At 38.4% G+C, this 21495-nt stretch overlaps 1 protein-coding gene across 1 annotated transcript in view; it reads left to right on the top strand.

The window, feature by feature from the left end:
* Positions 1 to 3415: 3415 nt before the first annotated feature.
* The window catches only part of FDX1 (ferredoxin 1), a 28722-nt gene continuing 10642 nt past the window's right edge, over positions 3416 to 21495 (top strand). Inside the window, exons 1-2 of the mRNA XM_081064733.1 lie at positions 3416 to 3829; positions 9205 to 9329. Coding sequence (XP_080920859.1) covers positions 3621 to 3829; positions 9205 to 9329 — 334 coding nt within the window. The 5' untranslated portion in view covers positions 3416 to 3620. The remainder of the gene's footprint in view (positions 3830 to 9204; positions 9330 to 21495) is intronic.

Here is a 21495-nt window from a genome sequence, read left to right on the forward strand (position 1 = left end):
TTTATTTTGTGATAACAATTAAAAGGCTCTGTGTCACACATTGCTTCTGGTACAGCAATTTCTGTCAAATACAAACATTACAGTGTGTCCTTATCCACTTTATTCCCCAGATCTGGCACCGTGTAACTTCTCGCTCTTCCCCAAAGTCAAAATGACCATGAAAGGTAAACGTTTTGAATAGATTCAGGACATCGAGGCAGCCATGACAGCTCAACTAAAGACACTCACGAAAGAGGACTTCCAGAACTTCTTCAGAAAGCGGCAAGAATGATGGGATAAGTGTGTTCAAAGTGAGGGGGAATATTTTGAGGGGATTAATGGCAATGTGTCTTTATAATAATTTTTTTTTTAATTTAAACATTCACGCTATGTTTTGATCACACATTGTAGGATCAACCTATTGGAAGTATGCATGATGCTTTACAAGACCAGTGCTCTAACCCCTGAGCTATGAAGCCTACCTGCATGATGCTTTAGACCGAGGTAAGACTACAGGCAGGAAGATCAATTAAGACAAAGACAGCAATTTATTTAAATATGTTATGTCTTTAATTTACATTTAGGAAACTCACAAAGGTCATCAGCCATATTAACAGATTACCCAGGGATAAAGTGAATAATTTCTTGGGGTGAAATATACTTAGATTTAATTTCATACTCCTTTTAAAAAATTTAGATAATGATAATTTCTGACATTATCCCTAAATTATACCTCATTTTATTGCACTTCACTTTATTGCGCTTCACCGGTGGTGTGTTTTTTCACAAACTGAAGGCAAAAACTACCAACAAAAAGATTGTGACCCACTTTATTGTGATACTCACTTTATTACAGTGATCTGGAACCAAACCAAAATATCTCTGAGGTATGCCGGTATGTAGATCATGTGGAGCTGTAAGCATCTACTATTGAATATAGAGTTGAAAAATATGTTATATAAATATACATTAATAACATATGTAATAAAATTATATGAATAATATATGTAAATATATAATAAAATACATATGCTCCTCAACTTATGATGAGGTTACATCTTGATAAACCCATTGAAAGTTGAAAATATCATAAATTGGAACGGTATTTAACCAACTGAACATCAAAGCTTAGCCTAGTTGGTGTCTATTCAATGTATATCACTTTCCCACCATAAAGTGGAAAAAAATGTTAAGTCGAATCATTGTAAATCAGGGATCGTCTGTATAATAAAAATAATAAAATGATTATTTCTTGTGCTTATGCCTTGGACTTGGGACCAGGAAGACCTTGATTTAAAATTTGGATCTGCAACTTACTAGCAGTATGATTCTAAGAAATTCACAATTACTGTGCACCTCAGTTTCCTCAGCTAAAACTAAGAGGGCAAGGATTTTTTTGTTCATTGCTGTGTCTCTAGCACTAGCACAGTGATTTATGCACTGTTAATGGCAATAAATATTTCTTGATGAAAGGCATTTAGTGATTATAAGCATATCTACTTTCCAGAGTTGTTGTGATGTAAAAAAATAAAAATTGTGAAAGTTCTTAAGACAATTCTTAACAAAGATGTTAGTAAATGGCTGCTTTGTGCCAGGCACTATGCCAGGTACTAGGAATATGAAAGTGAACAGAGAGCATCCCTACTCTTGAGAGCTTCAGTCTAGAGGAGCTACACAAAGTATGTTGATGGAGCACCTGGTACCTTGAAGCTCAGAGCATGTGCTCAATAAACATTGAATTTGAATGAATTTTTATGACATTTTATAGTTTACAAAACACTTTCATGAACATTATACTATTTTAAACAATAGATACTACAAGTTTTACAAGAATAAACAAAGATCTTAGGAATTCAGCAGAGGGAGGAATGATTTATTGGGATGAATCGGCATCACCATGGGAAAGATAGAATTTGAGGAGTTTCAAAATATAGATGGATTTTTGACAGGAGTGAAAAATGAACGGGTGAGAGTTTTATAAGACAGAGAAATATATAAGCAAAAGCTTGTCCTCAATAATTCCATATTGCTTTTTTATCTTCATGAACTGCTTTTTTTTCTTTATTCCATATCGCCTTTTTATGTTCATGATTCGTTTGTTTATAAATCCCCTCTGGTATAATGCTGGATATTGATATCTGTGATCTTTGGAATCAACCCTTACCTACCTTTGAAAATCTGGAGACCATTTTTTCCATTTTTAATTTTCATGCACATGTTTCATGAATTCTGATGATTGCTAATGGAAGTTACAGTAATATATTCACAAATACTTATTGAACCCTTGATATGTTCAAGGCCCTGTACCTGGTGGTGTGGGGGGCTACTAAGACGAACTATGAATACAAACTACCCTACAAAGCAGAAAGCTGTTAAGTGCCACCACCGAATTGGAGCTGGATTGCTATAGGAGGGCTGATAGGAGAGGGAACATCTGCCTTTTTTTTTTTTTTCCAGTTCTCTTCCTACAATTAATTGATCTGATTTTGGAGGTTTGATTCTCTATATAAAAGAAAAATTAACTGTTCTTTTACAACCTCCTCTTACGGATTACTTGCCAGGGTTTGTTTTGTCCTTTCCAACTTCAACGTCTTTTTATCCTCAAATGAGGCAATTTAGGAACCGAATGACTGCCATCTCTCTGCCATCAGGTTCCGTGTCCACCATATATTGTCTGGAGAGACTTGACTCAGGTCTGTACGTTCCTGTTCTGACTATTTTTTAAAGTATCTTTTCCTGTGTTTAGCATATGTGCAATATCTACTACTTGCCTTTGGCCTTTAGCCGCCTTAAGAGTAACCTTAGGGAGGAAGGCCCAGGAAGTTATCGATCACTGTTTGTGACGCACTAGGCCCGTTGTGCATTATGCGTGTTAGTTTGTCTAACCCTCAGAATGGCCCTGAGAGATAGAACATCTTATCCGTGAAAGTGTTACGGAAACTCTGATCCTCTCAAGAGAGTAATTTCACCAAGGTCTCAGAGCTCAAAAGTTGCAGACCTTGGATTCGAGGATTACCAATTTCTGACCTCAAGGCCCACACACTCTTTCCACCACAACGTATTAACCGTGATAAAGTGTATTTTTAAATTCATCTTTCTGGGTTTTGTAAAAGTCTTTTAAAAATATCACTACCCAGGAAGCATGTATTTGCCTTTTATTTATTTATTTATTTATTTATTTATTTATTTATTTATTTTTTAATGGGGAGGAGGAAGAGAGAAGTGCGAACAGAGGAAAATGGCTTCGGTCACTGGGACTTATTTAACTATCTTTCCGTGAGACGTTCAACTATCTTTTAAAACGTATTGTTCCTTGGAGACAACTCGAGACGCGAAGAACGAAGCTTCCCGCAACCTGGTCAGTAGGTGAAAAAACAAAAGGCTTAGCCCCGCCCTCAAAAACACACCCCGTCCGGGAGGCGTGGGAACCGACTGGGGGTGGGGCTGCGCGTGGGGCGCAGGAGGATTTATGGGACACCCGGAAGGCACCGGCAGGACTCCTCCGCCTCGCGGCCCGCCGTGACCTCCGCCGCGGCCCACGGGCGCCAGGCGCCGGCGCAGCTGTCCCCTGCACTCGGGAGCCTCTCGCGGCCGCGGCCGTGCGGCCTGCGTCGCAGCCGGTGGTTAGCAGACTGTGGGCGATGGCCGCCGCGGGGGGCGCCCGGTTCCTGAGCGCCTCCTCCGTGGCCCTCGGCGGCGCGGCCCGGCGGTGGCTGTTTCTCGCCGGAGCCAGCGCGAGAGCCGGCGGCCTTCCGGGACCCCGGGGCCCGGGCGGGAGCGCTGAGCCGGGCCGGGCCGGCGGCGCGGCGGCAGTCCGGACGCTGAGCCTGTCGGCACGGGCGCGGAGCGGGTGAGGCGCGGGCCGGCGCATCGGAGCGGGGATCCCACTTCCACAGGGTCGTCCCCCGCCCGGGCCGGCTGCGAGCCCGGGGCCTGGGGTGTCGCTCGGCCGGCTTGTCCCGGACGCCCGCAGGTCGGGCCGGCACCGCCCGCCTCCCGCTCCTTCTCCGCGGCGCGCCTCGCGGCCCTGTCTGCCCGCTCGGCGCCGTGGCTGTCCCCTACTGTGCAGCCTCAGTTTCCTTGCCGAGTCACCGAGGCCTGGCGGGAAACGGGGACCCTGCACCCCCGATGTCCCTTTTCGAGGGCATCTTGTGGGCTCGTGAAAGCCGGCGCATTGCTGCCGCTGGTGTCCTCGTGGCTTGGCTTGCATCTAACCTTTGCTCTGCCTGAAGCCTGCAGTGACCTTCATAACATGTACCCCGTTGACGTCCCCGCCGGCAGTTTTTTTTACCGGGCGTTTCTCCTGCTGTGTTAGGACAGTGTTGCCAATTCTTTGTCAGGGGAGCGTCCGTGTAGAAGACACTCACTGTGCCCCGGGCTTCCCCGTGTGCTGTCTTCTGGTGGATAAAGGGTTAAAAGGCCCTGCGTGGGAGTGGCGAGGCTGGGTTTGCAACTGGGCTTTGGCACTTACTAACTTCTCTCACTTCCTCGACCTCTAAACCTCAAGTGTTCCCGTTCCTAAATGGAGGAAAACAAGCATATAGGCCTCACGGGATTATTTGAAGAATAAATGAGAGAAGACAGGTAGTACAGGTAGCCTTGTGCCTGGCAAGTAGCAGGGCGCTGGAGATGTCACCTGTCAGCAGCCGCCGCAGCTCCTCGGGCGCCCAGTGCTGTTTTGTAGTACATGTTGAAAGGGAGATGAAAAACATGTCCCCCAAATATTTTGGAGTTTTATATTCTGCATGTTTGTTTTTAAAAGACACAGTCGTCTTAGCTATAATAGATATCTTAGATATAACGTACTCATCATTTCACAGGTTAGCAACGTGATAGATATAACCTGAATCTGTATACTGCAGATATCTGAACTGCTCCCTGAGCCCCTGCTGGCTTGTTGCAGGAAGCAAGAACCCGAGGGAGAAACGGTTGGATTTGGATTCTGCCTTCTCTACGTCTTGATGAGGTCCCTGAAAATAGAGTGTAGGACTTACTCATCTTTCCCCCTTTATCTTATTATACAGTGAGTGCTCAATACATTTGTTGCATTAACTCTGAGGGGAACAGTGGAGAAGGCAAGTCGGATTTGTTTGTCCCTATTTTCCCTACACTTCCTTGCCTTTGACATCCCTCTACGCGGATGCCTTGTTTTCTACAATGGATGGTTTCTTGAAAAATTGTGTATAAATTGGGACATGTATTGAACATACTTGTGTGACTAGTATTGAAAAGGAACGTGAATGTGTTTGTAAATGGGAATTATCTCCCCCAAACTTACTGTTTAGATTTGGGTATTATCAAGTTGTCTTAAAGGGAAGCTCGTTTGTTTTATTCCCTTATAATGCTGCTTTCCCACTCGTTGGCAGTTTCTATTGGTGGCTTTGTGCTTCCTATCACACTCTTTGGAGCTACAACTACAACTAGATTTTCCAGCTCTTATTATCTGAGATTTATGCTGTGCAATACGGCCACCCCAACCATCTGATTATTTAAGTTTTTCACTAAAATTAAAGAATCAGTTTAATTGGCTATATTTCAAGTACTCAGTAGCCAGTAGCTACTGTATCGGACATTGCAGGTATGCAGTGCATAAAGGTTGATTGGACAGAGCAATCTAGAAGCTGTGGTTCTGACTCTGAAGTTTAACATTTAGATAAGCTGTCAGCAATTAAAAGAGCCGAAAAAAACGCCTTTAACTCCAAAATACCCTGACACAGTACTTTATATGTTGTAGATTTAAGTTGCAAAGAGCTTTCCATATATTATTTCACTTGACTTTTAAAATCCCATGAGGTAGGTAGGGTAGATAAATGGGAATAAAAATTCCATATTAAGTAGCTGGCAAAACTAGGACTAAAATTCATGTCGTTTTTCTTTTTTGAGCACCATAGTAGTTGATAATTCTTTAGCCCATAGGGTCATTTGGAAGAGTTATAGTGGCTTGAGACATAAGGAGCCCTAGACTTGGCCATTTCCTTGGACCAACTGTTCCCGGCTATGGTGAAAGGGTGGGCATCAGCAGCTGTTAACTCCCCTCCGTTAGATTTCTGTTAAGAACTTGGCCATAGCATCCCCTGACAGCTTCGTTAAGATGTCTGCTATGGTTGAGCAAAGTAAGTGGCAGTGAGTGAGGAAGGGTAACAAGTGTAGGACATAGTTGTTTGTGGTGTTGGCTGATTAATTGATGATGATAGAAGATTTGGAAGGATCATATTTTTTTCCCAGTGCATGAAATCTTATCCTTCTTGGGAGCAGCTAAAAGTTTTTTTGCCAGTTCTTTGAATTGGGAGGATAAAGCTACAAAACCCACCAACAATTGTTAATAGTGAATGCGTAGAATTACTTGGGTAAAGTACATGTGTATAATGCTTTAAGGAGTAAAGTTTTCACAAACTTTCTCTCCCTTAATTCTCTCAGCAGCTTGGAGAAATAACTTATCTGCATCTTACCCATAGGGAGTAAGTGGCTTCCTATGGTCGTTTAATGAGTATATGTCAGAACCAGGGTGAGAGTCTACATCGCTGATTCTTACATTCCATACATTTTCAACTACAGAATTACCTTTCCTCTCTCATTTCTGCTTCCCCTCCTGTCCTTTGGTAAATTTACTATTACCCGTACTCTGCAGTTTTTTCTGGGCTGTACACCTCATATATAGCAAAAGTTCAGCCTTCTTAGCAACAAAAGGACTGTGGCTTTAAATAAAAGATATTAATCAGTGTTTGTTGAGATCCACTCTGTGTTACGTATTTTGCATGCTCTGTTAACCCATTTTTATAGAAGAGGATTCTCATGTAAAAGAGTTTGAATTCCTTTGCTGTAACTTAGCTCCAGAATGCTCCAGAACAGCAACCCTAAAACCTTTGGTTTTTTTTACTGAGTATAAATGAAGGAATTCTTTGTGTTGTACTTGTAGCTTTATCTACCAGGTGTTTGTTGATGTCACATCTGTAGAGAGTGCTCTGCTGGGCTCATACCCATATTTCCATCTGGCTTCTAGACATTCTCATCTGTTTTTTCTATTATTAAATTAAAACAGGTCTAAACTTGAACTAATTTCCATTTTCCCCAAAGTTCCTTCTCCTCGTCTGTTAACACTATATTAGAACTATACCCCCTAATTGCCTAAGCTGGAAATTTTAACAATATTTCTTGCCTCTCTGTCAATCCACCTTGTATTAATGGTCACCAAAACCTTTTAATTCTACCTCCTGAATATCTTGGAAGTCAATGTCTCTCTTTTTTTTTTTTTACAATTTATTGGGGTGACAATTGTTAGTGAAATTACATAGATTTCAGGTATACAATTCTGTATTACATCATCTATAAATCCCATTGTGTGTTCACAGTCAATGTCTCTTACATCCTTGCTTAGTTTATGCTCTTATAATAATTTTACAAAGTATTTTCATTCTCAGCCATTCTACCGTGAAAATCATGAATAATATTTGGAATAGTTGTTTTTAAAGCATTTTCTTGCTATGAAAAGAAGTTGGAGAGCACAGGCCCTTTTGAGGGATTTTCACACACTTGATAATTTTGAATTAATGGAATTATTTTTCAGTGTTGAAATATTAAGGAGACCATTATCTGATAGGAGCTTCATTTGCCTTGTTTGTGAAATGAGAATTAGATTTGATAATTTGCAAGATATTTATAGCTCTGGAATTATTTAATTCTGGGTTTACTTATATTAACAAAATTTTCTTCAATGGACTATTACCATATTGGCAATGGTGAAAATTACTACTAATTATTTTAAGGTGAAGTACATCTTTTCTATTGTTAGGTAAAAATTAAAATGACCAATGGTGGAGGGTAAGGATCTAGTTGCTAGTATAATTTCTTTCCCCAAATTTTATCTTCCCACAGAGTCAAACAAACAACCTTTTTTAGTCCCTTTGATTTTTAAAAAAAATTTTATTGGGGAAGATTGGGGAACTGTCTTTTTTTTCCAGGACCCATCAGCTCCACTGTCAAGTCATTGTTTTCAATCTAGTTGTGGAGAGTGCAGCTCACTGGCCCATGTGGGAATCGAACAGGTGACGGTGTTATGAGCACTGCACTCTAACCAACTGAGCCAACTGGCTGCCCCAAGTCCCTTTGATTATTGAGTACACAATGTGGACCAAAATACTGTGTTTCCCTGAAAATAAGACCTAGCCAGACCATCAGCTCTAATGTGTCTTTTGGAGCAAAAATTAATATAAGACCTGGTCTTATTTTAACATAAGACTGGGTCTTTATAATATAACAATATAGTATAATATAATATAATTAATATAATATAATTAATATAATATAATATAATATAATATATAATATAATATAAATATATACTGGGTCTTATTTTAATATAAGACCGGGTCTTATATAAGACCCGGTCTTATATTAATTTTTGCTCCAAAAGATGCATTAGAGCTGATGGTCTGGCTAGGTCTTATTTTTGGGGAAACACGGTAAAATGTTCAAACACTCAGAAAACTATCAAATTGCTGCCTGTCAGCAACAGTACCTGTCAGACACCTGTCCAATTGCCTTATTGATAGCAGAATGATTTGCTTTCTAAAGTTCACCACAAAAGTAATCTAGTCTTTTAGGTACTCATTCATAGAGACTTGTTTTTCAGAGCTGTGTGAGAGCAAAATAGACTTGATTGGGTGATAATGATTGCTGAATGTTTTCACATGACTGAGACCCATGACCATGACTGTTAGGGAGACACATGATACATAGGGAAACACATGGTCTTGATAGTGATATAGTTATTTTCTTTTTTAAAATTATAAATTTGTTTTTCAGTTACAGTTGACATTCAATATTATATTAGTTTCTGGTGTACAACATAGTGCTTGGACATTTATATAACTTATGAAATGATCTCCCTGGTAAGTCTAGTACCTACCTGGCACTATACATAGTTATTATAGTATTATTCACTATATTCTCCATGGTGTACTTTGCATCCCCGAGTTACCTGGGAGGTGGTATAGTTTTCTTGGTAGGTGGGCAGATAGACGTGCCCTTGATTTGTGGTTTCTTCTTCCCAAATGAACTGTGCAAAGAAAATACTATAAAAGAACGTATTTACACATGTGTGCGCATGTACACACATGCGCACACACACACCATACTATTTCTTTCAACTTACAGGTTCTTAAAACAATTATTTTAAAGTATCTTTTGAAAGTACTGAAAATAACAAAGGATTGCTTCCTTTTCTAGCTCAGAAGATAAAATAACAGTCCACTTTTTAAACCGTGACGGTGAAATATTAACAACCAAAGGAAAAGTCGGTGACTCTCTGCTAGATGTTGTGGTTGAAAATAATCTAGATATTGATGGTTTTGGTGAGTATGGAAGATTCCTTAAAATTTACAGTTGAATAAGTTTGAACTCTGTGTTTTGGAAGGTTTTTAACCTATCGCATACTAAGTAACATATTAAAATTCAGGATGTATTAGTGTTATATTCTCATTTATAAGGAATAAGAGTGACATGGTTTTTATTCTTTGTACATTTAATTAGCTATGTGACCGCAGATCTACTGTTGCCTCATTACTTTACTGTTTGCCTATGTGATGCAAAGCCAGGAATAGCAAGGGGAGTTGAAAGATAACAGGTTAGAGACAATACATGTCAGATCACGAGGGGTAGTTACATAGTTTTAACTTAGTCTTGAACGTTAGCTCACCTTCCTACGAAGGGTAATTTACTGACCTCTTATTAGATAAGGAAGTGTTTTATTGAGAAAGCTTTTTGTTTCTAGACTTCTGACTGTATTCCTTAACCACTCACACAAAGCCCATGTCCCAGGTGATGTATAGTATACAGCTCAAGGGTACCCTTTATATCACTTGTCAGTTTTGCCCAAGCACTTTGTCTGGTGTGAAGCTTCTTCAAGAGGATTCCCTTGACCATTGGCATCATTGTCACTTGGGAAATGCAGATTCTCAGGCCCCACTCCAGATTTCCTGAATTGAAAAGTTTGGGGTAGGGCCCACCAATGTGTGTTTTTACAAGCCCTACAGGTGATTTTGATACATGTTAAAGTTTGTGAACCATAGGTCCAAGGAGCATATCTGACTATGCTTCTTTCAAGGCACAGTTCACATTATATGTTTAAGAACCATTTCTACATCAGATTTACTTTTTTCATTTATCTATGATATATGAAATAAACCTCTCATTGTTAATGCTTATTACAGTTTTCTTTTTTTAGAGAGAATGTCCCTCTCCCTTTTTAGATTGTGAGCTCTTAGAAAACTGTTACCAGTCAGGTAATTTCACAGGGTGTACTTTGTCCGGAGTTGGCACTCAGTATATTTGCTGAATATCTAAATCTAATACTTGTTTTGTCAGTTTCAAGATGAATTGTAATAACTACCAGTTGAGCACATACTACATTCCAGCATGTGTTATCTGTGATTGGTAATGACTCTAAGAGTTAGATTTTTTTTAAAACGTCCATTTTATAGATGGAGAAACTATGTTCAGAGAAGTTAACTTTTTCCTGGGTCATACATGTAGCGTCTTTCAAGGCACAGTTACAATGCACTTTTAAGAATTTATTTGAGAGGGCTAAGATTCAAACCTAAGGCTCTCTAACTTTTTCCCCCCTTCTTCTGCTTCCCTCCCCTTCCCACCACCTCCCTCCCCTTCTCACTACCTCTCTCCCCTCTCCTTTTTCTCCTCTCCCTCCCTCCCCACCTCCTTCTCCCCCTCTTACCCTACCACCACCTCCCTCCCCACTTCGAACCACTTCCCTCCCTCTCCCTCACCCTCCCTCCCCATCTCTCCCAACTCTGGTTCAAGCCATTGTTTCTCAACCTAGTTGTTTATGATACAGCTCCCTGGCCCATGCTGGTATCATTGCACTCCTCCTGGCTGAGGCAGTCGTTCACCCATCGGCTGCTCACGGCAGCTCTCGCTGGCTGCCACTGCTCACGGTGGCTGCCAGCCATTCATGGCAGCACACGGCAGCACACAGCAGCACATGGCAGCACACAGCAACCCATCACTGCTCATGGCAGCCCAGCTCCAGGGAGAGCCGTTGTTCACAACCTTAGCTGTAGAGGGCGCAGCTCACTGGCCCATGTGGGAATCAAACCGCCACCTCAGCATTAGGAACGGTGCTCCAACCACCTGAGCCACTGGGCTGGCCCCTGACTTTCAAACCTCTGCTTTTTCCTTCATGCCATTTTCTCCAAGAAGCATCTTTCCTGTATGAACTGTTATAGGAATTAGTTGATGAAATAGTACTATATCAATATAGTACTAATTTTAAGGAGTTTTTAGTCTAATTAAGTGGTTCTTGTCTGGGATTGAGTTAGAATCTGCAGAATTTATCAAGTGCAGACATAATCTGTGTTCCACCCTAGATAGTACAGGAAGAGAGGGGAGTTTTGCAGGTTTATTTTTGAAATGTTCCACATGATTCAGATATATACCATGGTTTAGGTGACTTATTTAGTGAAGGAACTCACTGATAATTTACATACAATACATATTCTATAAAATTTATATATGAGTTCATATTTAGGTACATGTTTAACTAAATTTAGTTTCTCTGAATTATTCCTCCACAAATGAAAAGTAGTACATAGCCCAGTAATGGAAAATAGACTGAAATCAGACAGCTTATGGTTCATAAACCAACATTGTCACTAGCCATGAGACCTGGAGCATGCTGTTTTAACGTCTTTATGCCTGTTTCCTCTTCTGTAAAATAGGATTATAATAGTTCTAACCTCATGGGTCTTTAAAGATTAAATGGGGTATTGGAAGTAAAGTACTTAGTACAGTGCCTACCTTGCTGAGACTAGTAGGATTTGTGGCATTTTAACTTGGACTGCTCTAATTCTCTTCCCCCAGTTCCAAAAGCCTTAAAAAACCTAAAGCCTCAGAACTATAGTAGCTGTGAAACATAAGTACTTAAAATAAACATTAGGTATTATTGTTAACATAGTTATTAATAACAGGTTCACTATTCATTATAACAAATTTAAAAAAACACATTAAAAAAGATTTCCCGTAATCTCATCACACAGAGGTAATCACTAAAAGAATCTTTCCCCCCAGTATACCAGAAATAGAGAAAATTTAATGCCAACACAGTCTAGTAGTTTGATAAGAATTCTGCATACACTTGTGTAGACTTAGATGAGAAGCTTTAAAGATCAAGGATTCTAACGTGTCCAGAATTTTGGCATGTAGATATAAACTTGAGATAAGCTAAAGTAGGTTCACAAAAGATAGAGCTAAGTCTAAGCCACTTTCTAGAAGAAAGATGAAAAGAGATCAGGAAGTATGAAATGCTTTCTTTATAAAGAAGAGGTTACTGTAACAACATTATGGAGGCAGCTATTTCACTAATTCCTTAAGTCAAATACAGGAGACCCTTTAAATACTGCTCGTCGTAAGTCATACTCACAGATGAAAACCATACTTGAACAAGGCTGACCACGTACAGAGTCTCTACATTTTCTCCCTGGGTGATATCACCCCTTCTGTGACCTTAAACCCCATCTAGATGCCCATAAACTCGAAAACGTACACTTTTAGCTCAGACCTCTCTTCTGAGACTTGGACTTAGAGATCCAACTTTCTGCTTTGCTTCTCTTCTTCGAAAGTGCACAGGCATTTTAAAGTTAACATGTTTAAACAACTTTTGATGTTGCTGCACCCCTCTCCCCACTGAAACCTGTCCTTCCCTGAGTCTTTTCTGTCAGTAATGAAGCTTGCAACTGGAGAGCGTCTTATATTCTTCCTTCTCCTTCATCCCCTACCTCCAGTCTATCAGCAGCTCCTGTCACTTGTGCTTCCAAAATATGCTTCTGGTATATTCTGTTCTTTCAATCTCTGTGGTCACTACTTGGGGCTGGCAAGTCACAGTATCCCTGGGACTGTACTGATCTGCTTCTGTTCTTGAGCCCCAGCAGTTGGAACGATATGTCGTAATGCACATTAGACATATCTCCTGATTAAAAACCATGAATAACTTTCCATTCCACTTAAAATAAAATCCACATTCTTTGCCGTAGCCTAAAGGCTCTGCATTATCTGGTCCCATTGCCCCCCTCCCCCCTTTCCATTCTTTTTCTCACTTTGGCTCCACAGGCCTTTCCCAAGAGCTGAACTCACCCAGAATTTTTACCTTGGAGACTGCACACACTTTACATTTTTTTCTACCTGGGACACTCCCCCACATCCCACATCCTGAAAATCCTGTGTACAAGTGTCATATGTCTAATCTCAGTTTATATGGTACTTCCTTACCAGGCTTTGCCCAACCATCCAATCCAAAGTAGGATTTCTCTTATTACCCTGTACCCATTATTCTCTATCACAGCATCCTCTTCATTTCTGTCATGGTATTTATCACAATCTATTAATTATATGTGTCTTTGTTTACTGTGCATCGTTCTCCCAAGAGACTGCAATGAAGGGTAAATCATTCCTGTTTTATTCCTTATTGTATATGAAGTGAAGTAATGAATGAATAAGTGAGTAAAAAGAAACAACTGTAAATTTGGGAAACAACACAAATTTATAAGTATTTTTATTTCCAACTTTTATATTAATATCTTTTGGATCTGTAAGTTTTCAGAGTGTATTGTACTATTCTGTCACTAGGGGTCAGTTACAACTGATCAAATTTACCTAGTTTATTATCTCAGGCTTCATTTTTTTCCTTCTATGTTACTTATCTCTTTCATATGTCTGTTTTGAGGGAGAGTATTCAAATTGGGAGGTCTTGATAATGTTAATATAAATCTGTATTTATTTCTCTCGTGTTTATTGGTTCCATATTGGTATAATGTATTTATTTCTGGCTATGCTAGATAAAACATTATTTTAGTAAATTAGATTTTGTATTTATATGTAGTTTCACATTTTAATATACGTGTAATATTCCCACATAGCTATCCAATGGATTTTTGTTTGGGAAAGGTGTTGGGGGCGGGGGGGGGGGGCGGCATCTGTCTTGTAAGCATCAGAATAGAGCCAGAAAATCATCTTAATACTCTATGTGTGCACGTACACAAACCAGTCTTTTCCTGTTGGCAAACATTCAAATTACGTGAAAGGAAAAAAGCAATAGTCTGCAAAAATCTAAATTTCTCTGGGAATTAATTTATGGCAAGAATTTCTGAGTATTTGAGCAAAACCTTAATATCAGTAGTCTTGGTTTTTAAAAAAAAACTCAGTGTGGAGAAGTTTTATTCATTACCTACCTTGAAGTTGAACAGTAACCATACCTTATTTATTCTTAATATAAGTTTTAAATTTTACAAACTTGAAATTGTGTACATTAACACTATTTAGGTTCTTACTCTAGCAAAATCAGAAGTACTATGAAAACACAAAACTTTTGTCAAGCATCTGATAATTTCAAGTTGGCTGTGTGAATTGTAAATTTTACATTTGTAACTGCAGCTAAAATAGTACCACTTTAGTTGGTAAACAAAGATCTGCCATCCTTTGTTAGTATATGAATTGTGCTGTTTATAGACATCTGAATGTCTGTAATTTTGTTGACTCTAGTGCTGATATTTTAAACTGTGATTATAATTTAATAATATTTTTAAAGCCTGTAACAGTTTCAGCCAAGCATTGATTAAATGCTAATGCCGAAAAATACATCTGAAAATGAATTATTTTGGAAGTTAGCAGTTAGATGCTATGAAGAAAGCCAAAAACCTGTCTGATACATCTTATTGTTAATGTAGGATAAAGAACTCTGAATCGTTAGCCAGAATGCCAACAAAATAAAAGCAGCATTAAAGCATGTGTACCTCTTAAGTTCATGAAAATTGTTGTATAACCAAGTAAGGATGATTGATAAAATGTAGGCACCACGGGCTAAATCAGTATGGTGGTAATGTGTCCCTAAGTCCAATTATTATCTGTGCTAAAGTATATGGTATTCTTAATTAATTGAAAGGTGGATATTGTAATATAAAAGTTTTACTTCAAATGTTTGTTCTACTCAAGTATATTTTAAAACAAAAGTATATGTGGATTACAGATGTATGAACTGTAAGAACCCATCTCCCTACTTCATATTTTGTCATTGAGAAAATAACTCTTAAATTATGAGACTTAAACAATTTTGAAAACCTTTGAGAATATATTCCTCATAAAATGCAATCACTTATACTTACATATATTTGTGTGTGTATCTGTATATATAAATACATAGATATCTATACATACATATGTATATACACACATACACATATTTCCCCATTAATTTACTGTTATATAACCAGCCACTTACAAAGACACTAAAAGCTGACCAATAGTGATTGCTCTGGAGCTGTATATAAGCATAAGTTACATAACTTCAGTCTCTCCACAGGTGTTATTAGTTAGTATACTCATATTCTGATCAACTGTCAGTTTTAGATTGAAGGCTCTGCAGTGGTTGTTACTTTTGTATCCTTTTCCCTTTAATAGATTGCCTCCCAATGTGTACAACTACCTGACATTTGGAATTTGTTTTCCCATGAAAATAGTGTTATATATGGTGGGAAAATTTTCAGGTCAACCCACAGTAACTATTTCTTCATAATAAACTTAATTACCACTTACAGCCTGGTTTGTATGAGGAAATGTATTGCAACTTCTGACTTCCAATGCCACATCAAGAACACGTTAACTCCCTGGACCTACCTACTACACACACACACACACTCTGCACAGCCCACACACACAGGGACTCATTTCTCCACTTTGCACCCCATTCTGGTAGTGGGATTATATGCACAACTAGTTTCATATCATTGTTGTTGGAAAATATACTTGGTATGATTTCAATCTTAAAATTTTAAGACTTGTTAATGTAACCTAGCATATGATCTAGGTTACATTAGTGTTCAGTGTGTACTTAAGAAGAGTGTGTATTTTGCTGCAGTTGGGTGAATATTCTGTATATGTCCATTAAGTTCACTTAGCTTCAAGCGTAAAGTTCAACGTTTTCCAGTTGATTTTCTGCCTGGCAGATCTACCCATTGTTGAAATTGGGATATTGAAGTCCTCTAATATTATTGTGTTGTCTGTTTTTCCCTTCAGATCTATTACTGTTTGCTTACTGTTTTTAGGTTCTCCCATGTTGGGTGCATATATAATTATGCAGTTTTAGTTATGCATTGTTACAGCTTTTGAATTAAAGTCTATTTTGTCTGATAAAAGTAAATCTAACTCTGCTCTTTTGGTTTCCACTTTCATGGAAAATTTTTTCCATCCCTTCACTTTGAGTCTATGTGTGTCCTTGAAGCTGAAGCGAATCCTTGTAGGCAGCATGTAGTTGGGTCTTGTATTTTTATTCATTCAGCCATACTGTGCCGTTTTTTGTTGTTGTTTTTAAAGATTTTATTGGGGAAGAGGAACAGGACTTTATTGGGGAACAGTGTGTACTTCCGGGACTTTTCCAAGTCACGTTGTTATCCTTTCAATCTTAGTTGTGGAGGGCGCAGCTCAACTCCAGGTCCAGTTGCCGTTGCTAGTTGCAGGGGGCGCAGCCCACCATCCCTTGTGGGAGTTGAACTGGCAACTTTGTGGTTGAGAGGATGTGCTCCGATCAACTGAACCATCTGGCCACCCGGGAGCTGAGCGGCAGCTCATTGACTTCATTCTAGTTGCAGAGGGCGCAGCTCGCTGGCCTACGTCGGAATCGAACCAGCAGCCCAGTTGCCCAGAGCTTGCGCTCTAACCAACTGAGCTACCCATCCGCCCCACACTGTGCTTTTTGATTGGATAGTTTAATACATTTACATTTAGTGTATTTATGATGGATAAGGACTTATTAATGTTACCCTGGTCATTGTTTTCTGTTTTGTAGTTCCCATTTTCCTTTATTACTCTCCTGCTGTCGTCTTTTGTGAACTGCTGATTTTATGTAATGGTATGCTTTGATTCCCTTCATCTTTTGTGTATCTACTGAATGTTTTTGCTTTGTGGTTACCATGAGGCTTACATCAAATATGTTATTACTGTTTATTTTATGTCGATAACTTAACTTTGACCGTATGCCAAAAAGCTATACCGTTTTGTTTTTTGAGAATTTTTGTGAGTATTTAACCCAAATGAACAGCATATGCCAGGGAGCAAGGTCTCAAATGCTCTCCCCTTTATTAGTTTTTGATATCATAGTTTACCTCATTTTATACTGTGTTCATTAACAAATTATTGTAGCTATACCTATTTTTTAATAGTTTTGTTCTTTAATCACACCACCATATTACAGTATTAGTATTCTGAATTTGATTATATACTTACCTTGCCCAGTGTGTTGTATATTTTCATTTATTTTTATGTTACTAGTTAGTATCCTTTCATTTCAGCTTCAAGAATTCCTTTCAGTATTTCTTATAAGACAGGTCTAGTGGTGAAGAACTCCCTCAGCTTTTGTCTGGGAAAGTTTTTATCTCTTTCATTTCTGAAGGACAACTTTGCTGGAAAGAGTATTCTTGGTTGGCAGGTTTTTTTTGTTATTATGTTGTATATGTAATCCCATTACTTCCTGGTATGTAAGGTTTCTGCTGAGAAATCCACTGGCAATTTTACGAGGGTTCCCTTGTAAATTACAAGCTTCTTTTCTCTTGCGGCTTTTAAGATTTTCTCTTTTTCTTTGATTTTTGACAGTTTTATTATAATGTGTCTGGGAGATCTCTTTAGATCAAGTTTGTTTGGGGAATTTATGAGCTTCATGAACTTGGTTGTCCAAATCTCTTCTAGATTTGGGAAGTTAAGTTCTCAGGCATTATTTCTTTAAGAAAGCTTTTTTTCTCTTTCTTCTCCTCTGGGACTCCAATAATTCACACACTGTTTTGATGATGTCTCATAGACCACATAGGCTTTCTTCATTCTTTCATTCGTCTTCTTTTTTTTTTTTTTTTTTTTGGTTCTCCTCTGACTAACTTCAAAAGCCCTTCTAATTCACAGATTCTTTCTTCTGCTAGATCTATTCTGATGTTGATGGTCTCTTTTGCCTTTTCATGTCATTTATTCTTCAGCTCCAGAATTTCTGTTTGGTTCTCTTTTATGATTTCTAGCTCTTTGTTAAACATCATTTTGTTCATGCATTATTTTCTTGATTTCATTGAATTGTGGGGTTTCTTTGTGTGTGTGTTTTTTTTTGTTTGTTTTTTGTTTTGTTCATTGAGAGGCCTTAAAACAGCTATTTTGCATTCTTTATTGGGTAAATAACAGGTCTCCATGTCTTTCGGGTTGGTTACTGGAAAACTTGTGTTTCCTTGGTGGTATCCTGTTTCCTTGATTTTTCATGTTCCTTGAAGTCTGATGTTGCTGTCTCTGCATTTGAAGTAGCAGTCAACTACTCCAGTCTTTACTGACTGATTTTGACTGAGAAGTACCTTTCGTCAGCAATGCTAGGGGTTGTGAGGCTTTTGCAAGCTTTCCATGGAATCACCTGCTCCACACTTGCTCCCTCTTGTGGCAGAATTCTTAAGCTTCTATGTCTTCTCTCAATTCTGCAGCACCAGGTTGCGTGCTTACAACCTCCCTTTTACTTTCCCAAGGACAATCTCTCCCAGGTCTGCAGATTTGCACTGGTTTTCTGTGCATCTCACTAGCTGCCTGCCTAAGCTCACTATTGCTATAGTTGGGAAAATGTACAGGGAGTCGGTCACTGGATGGGGGGATGTGTGGGTGAATGTGTAGAATGCTGGGGGTGCCCGCAGGCCAACTGGGTAGATCTGTGGGGGAGGCGTTCCCAGCCCTCATGGGTGGGCCTTCCAGTAGTGTCTGTGACATGCTTAGTAGTGAGATCCACATCCCTTTGATGCATTCTGAGGCTGGACTACTGATCTTCCAACTGCAGATCTCACTGGCCCCAGTTGTTCAGCCCACAGCTCACTATGGATGAAGCAAGAGAGAAAGCGGCCTCTTTGCCAATGTGTTCTTAAAATGGCTCTCTTCATTCTTGGACTGTACCAGTTTCAGTCTTCCACCTGCATCCCACAGCTCCCACAAAGGCACTTTTATCTGTGGATGGATGCCAAATTGTCGAGAGTGGAATATGATTGAGGGACATTTTTTTTGGCCATCTTGCTGCTGTCATTTCCTCACCACAATTTTAAAACATTTTCATCACTCCAAATGGAAATCCTTTACCTTTTAGCTATCACTCCTAAATGCCCCATTTCCCTATCCCTAAACAACCACTTATTTACTTTTAATATCTATAAATTTGCCTATTCTGGATACTGCATATAAATGGAACCATATGTTGTCTTTTGTAACTGGCCGCTTCCATTTAGTGTAATATTTTTAAGGTTCATCTGTGTTGAAGCATGTATCATTACTTGATTTGTTTTTATGGCTAAATAATACTAATATTCCATTTTATGAATATACCACATTTTGTTTACCCATTCATACCTGATAGATATTTGGATTATTGGCACTTTCTGGCTGTGACCAAAGTACTAAAGCAATTAATGAAGAAATAATACTCTTTTCAACAAAGGGTATAATGTTGGAAAAACATCCATATGGAGGAAAAAAAGGATCTCAACTTAAACTTCACACTTGAAACAAAATTCAACTCAAAAATGACTTAGATCTATACATACAACTTAACACTGAAACTTTTAAAAGAAAATTTAGGAGAAAATCTTTGGGACCTGAGGATTTGTTAGACATGATGCTAAAAGCACAGTCTGTAAAAGACAAAATGTATAAATTGGACTCCATCAAAATTCAACATTTTTGCTCTGTCGATGATACTATCAAGAGAATGAAAAGATAAGCTATAGAGTGGGGAAAAATGCTTGCAAATCACATTCCAATAAAAAACTTGTATTTCTAATATGTAAGGAATGCTCAAAACTCAATAGTAAGATAACAAACTACCAGTTAAAAAATGAGTATAATACATGAACAGATACTTCACCAAAGAGAATATACAGATGACAAGCACATGAAAACATAGTCAAGGACACTGGACCTGAACTTGTACAAATGCGCAACTCTGTGCTACTTAGAACTTTTTCCTAGTGGTACGAGAGATGAATGATAATGCCATTTTCCCAAATGGCTTTGGAGGAAAATGATGGAAAGCCAAAAAAAGGAAAAATAGAAAAAGAAAAGAAAAACAACCCAAAACTCAGGATATTCAGCTTCTTCAATTTTTGGAGAAATGCAAATAAAAACCACAATGTGATACCACTATATACCCACTAGAAATAACCATGGTACATCCATATAATGGAATGCTTCTCAGTAGTAAAAAGAAATGAATTGTGGATACACATGACAACTTGGATGAATCTCAGAGGCATTTTGCTGAGTGAAGAAGCCAGTCTCAAAAGGTTACATACTGTATGATTGTATTTATATGGTATTCTAGAAAAGATTTAACTGTAAGATGATGGACAACAGATTGGTGGTTGCCAGAGGTTAAGAGTGGGGGTGCAGCCCAAGGGAATTTTAGGGGGTATGAAACTATATCCCGATTGTGTTGTTGCTTACAAAATCTTATACATGTGTTAAAATTTATAGAACTGTATACCAAAAAGACAAAAGTGAGGTGCTTATTAATTAGGGACTACCTCTAACTACATGACCAGGAAACTAATAAATTGGAGGAAATAGCCATCATGAAAAAGTAATTTTTTATGAGATGAAAAAAGAAAAAAAGGAATACCTTTTTTTTTTTCTGAAATAGCCTCTTGTTCTTGTTGCAGTTTTAGACTCTTTTTAAAATCTTGTTTTTCCTGAATCCTTTTTTTCAGAGACATTTCTTCACTATTTTCTAAAATTCTTTCTGGTTTTCTTTATAGAACATATAGGTTAAATCTCAAAAAAAACCAAAAAACAAAAACCCTAAGAAAATTGATCAGATTATCTTGTCTTGGGGTTTTGTAGAATTGTCTATTTCTTCTAAGTGCCATCTATGGGGTCTTGTAAATCTTTGCTTGTACTTGGACCACAATATTACTGTTATGTTTTTCTGGTTCAGTGCTAGCCCTCTTACACAGACTGAGTTGATTTCATTCTGAGTCTTAAAGTTTCTGTTATATTTGAGTTTCTTCCTAGTACAAAGAATAAGAAAATCATATCTGTTGACAAGTTGTGGTGAAAAAAGTTTGAAAGGGACCATAAAATAAGGAGAGATCATGGATGTAATGCATTTATTTAAAGAATAAATATGGAACTAGAAAGTATAATAGGACCTTAACATGTAGGAACCAAAAGTTAATCTTCTGTAGATACTCAACATTTGTCAAATTCTTATTAGAATACTCTCTTCAGCTCTGAGCTTTGCAATTTAAACAAGATGTGGAAATAATTGGCAAGGTTCCTGAGAGGGCATTAAAAATTATATTAGAGGATGAAAATAAAACCTTTAAGAGAAGGTTAAAAGAATTGAAGTTTCCTGGGGAAGAGAGAGTTTAAAACTTATGAAGAACTGGAACATGGCTTGTAACTCTTCATTTTGTCTGACCAGGTGGTACAGAAAGGATTGTCCTAAATTTTTGCAGGGCA

This window comes from Rhinolophus hipposideros (assembly GCF_964194185.1).
Source record: "Rhinolophus hipposideros genome assembly, chromosome: 10".
Taxonomy (NCBI): domain Eukaryota; kingdom Metazoa; phylum Chordata; class Mammalia; order Chiroptera; family Rhinolophidae; genus Rhinolophus; species Rhinolophus hipposideros.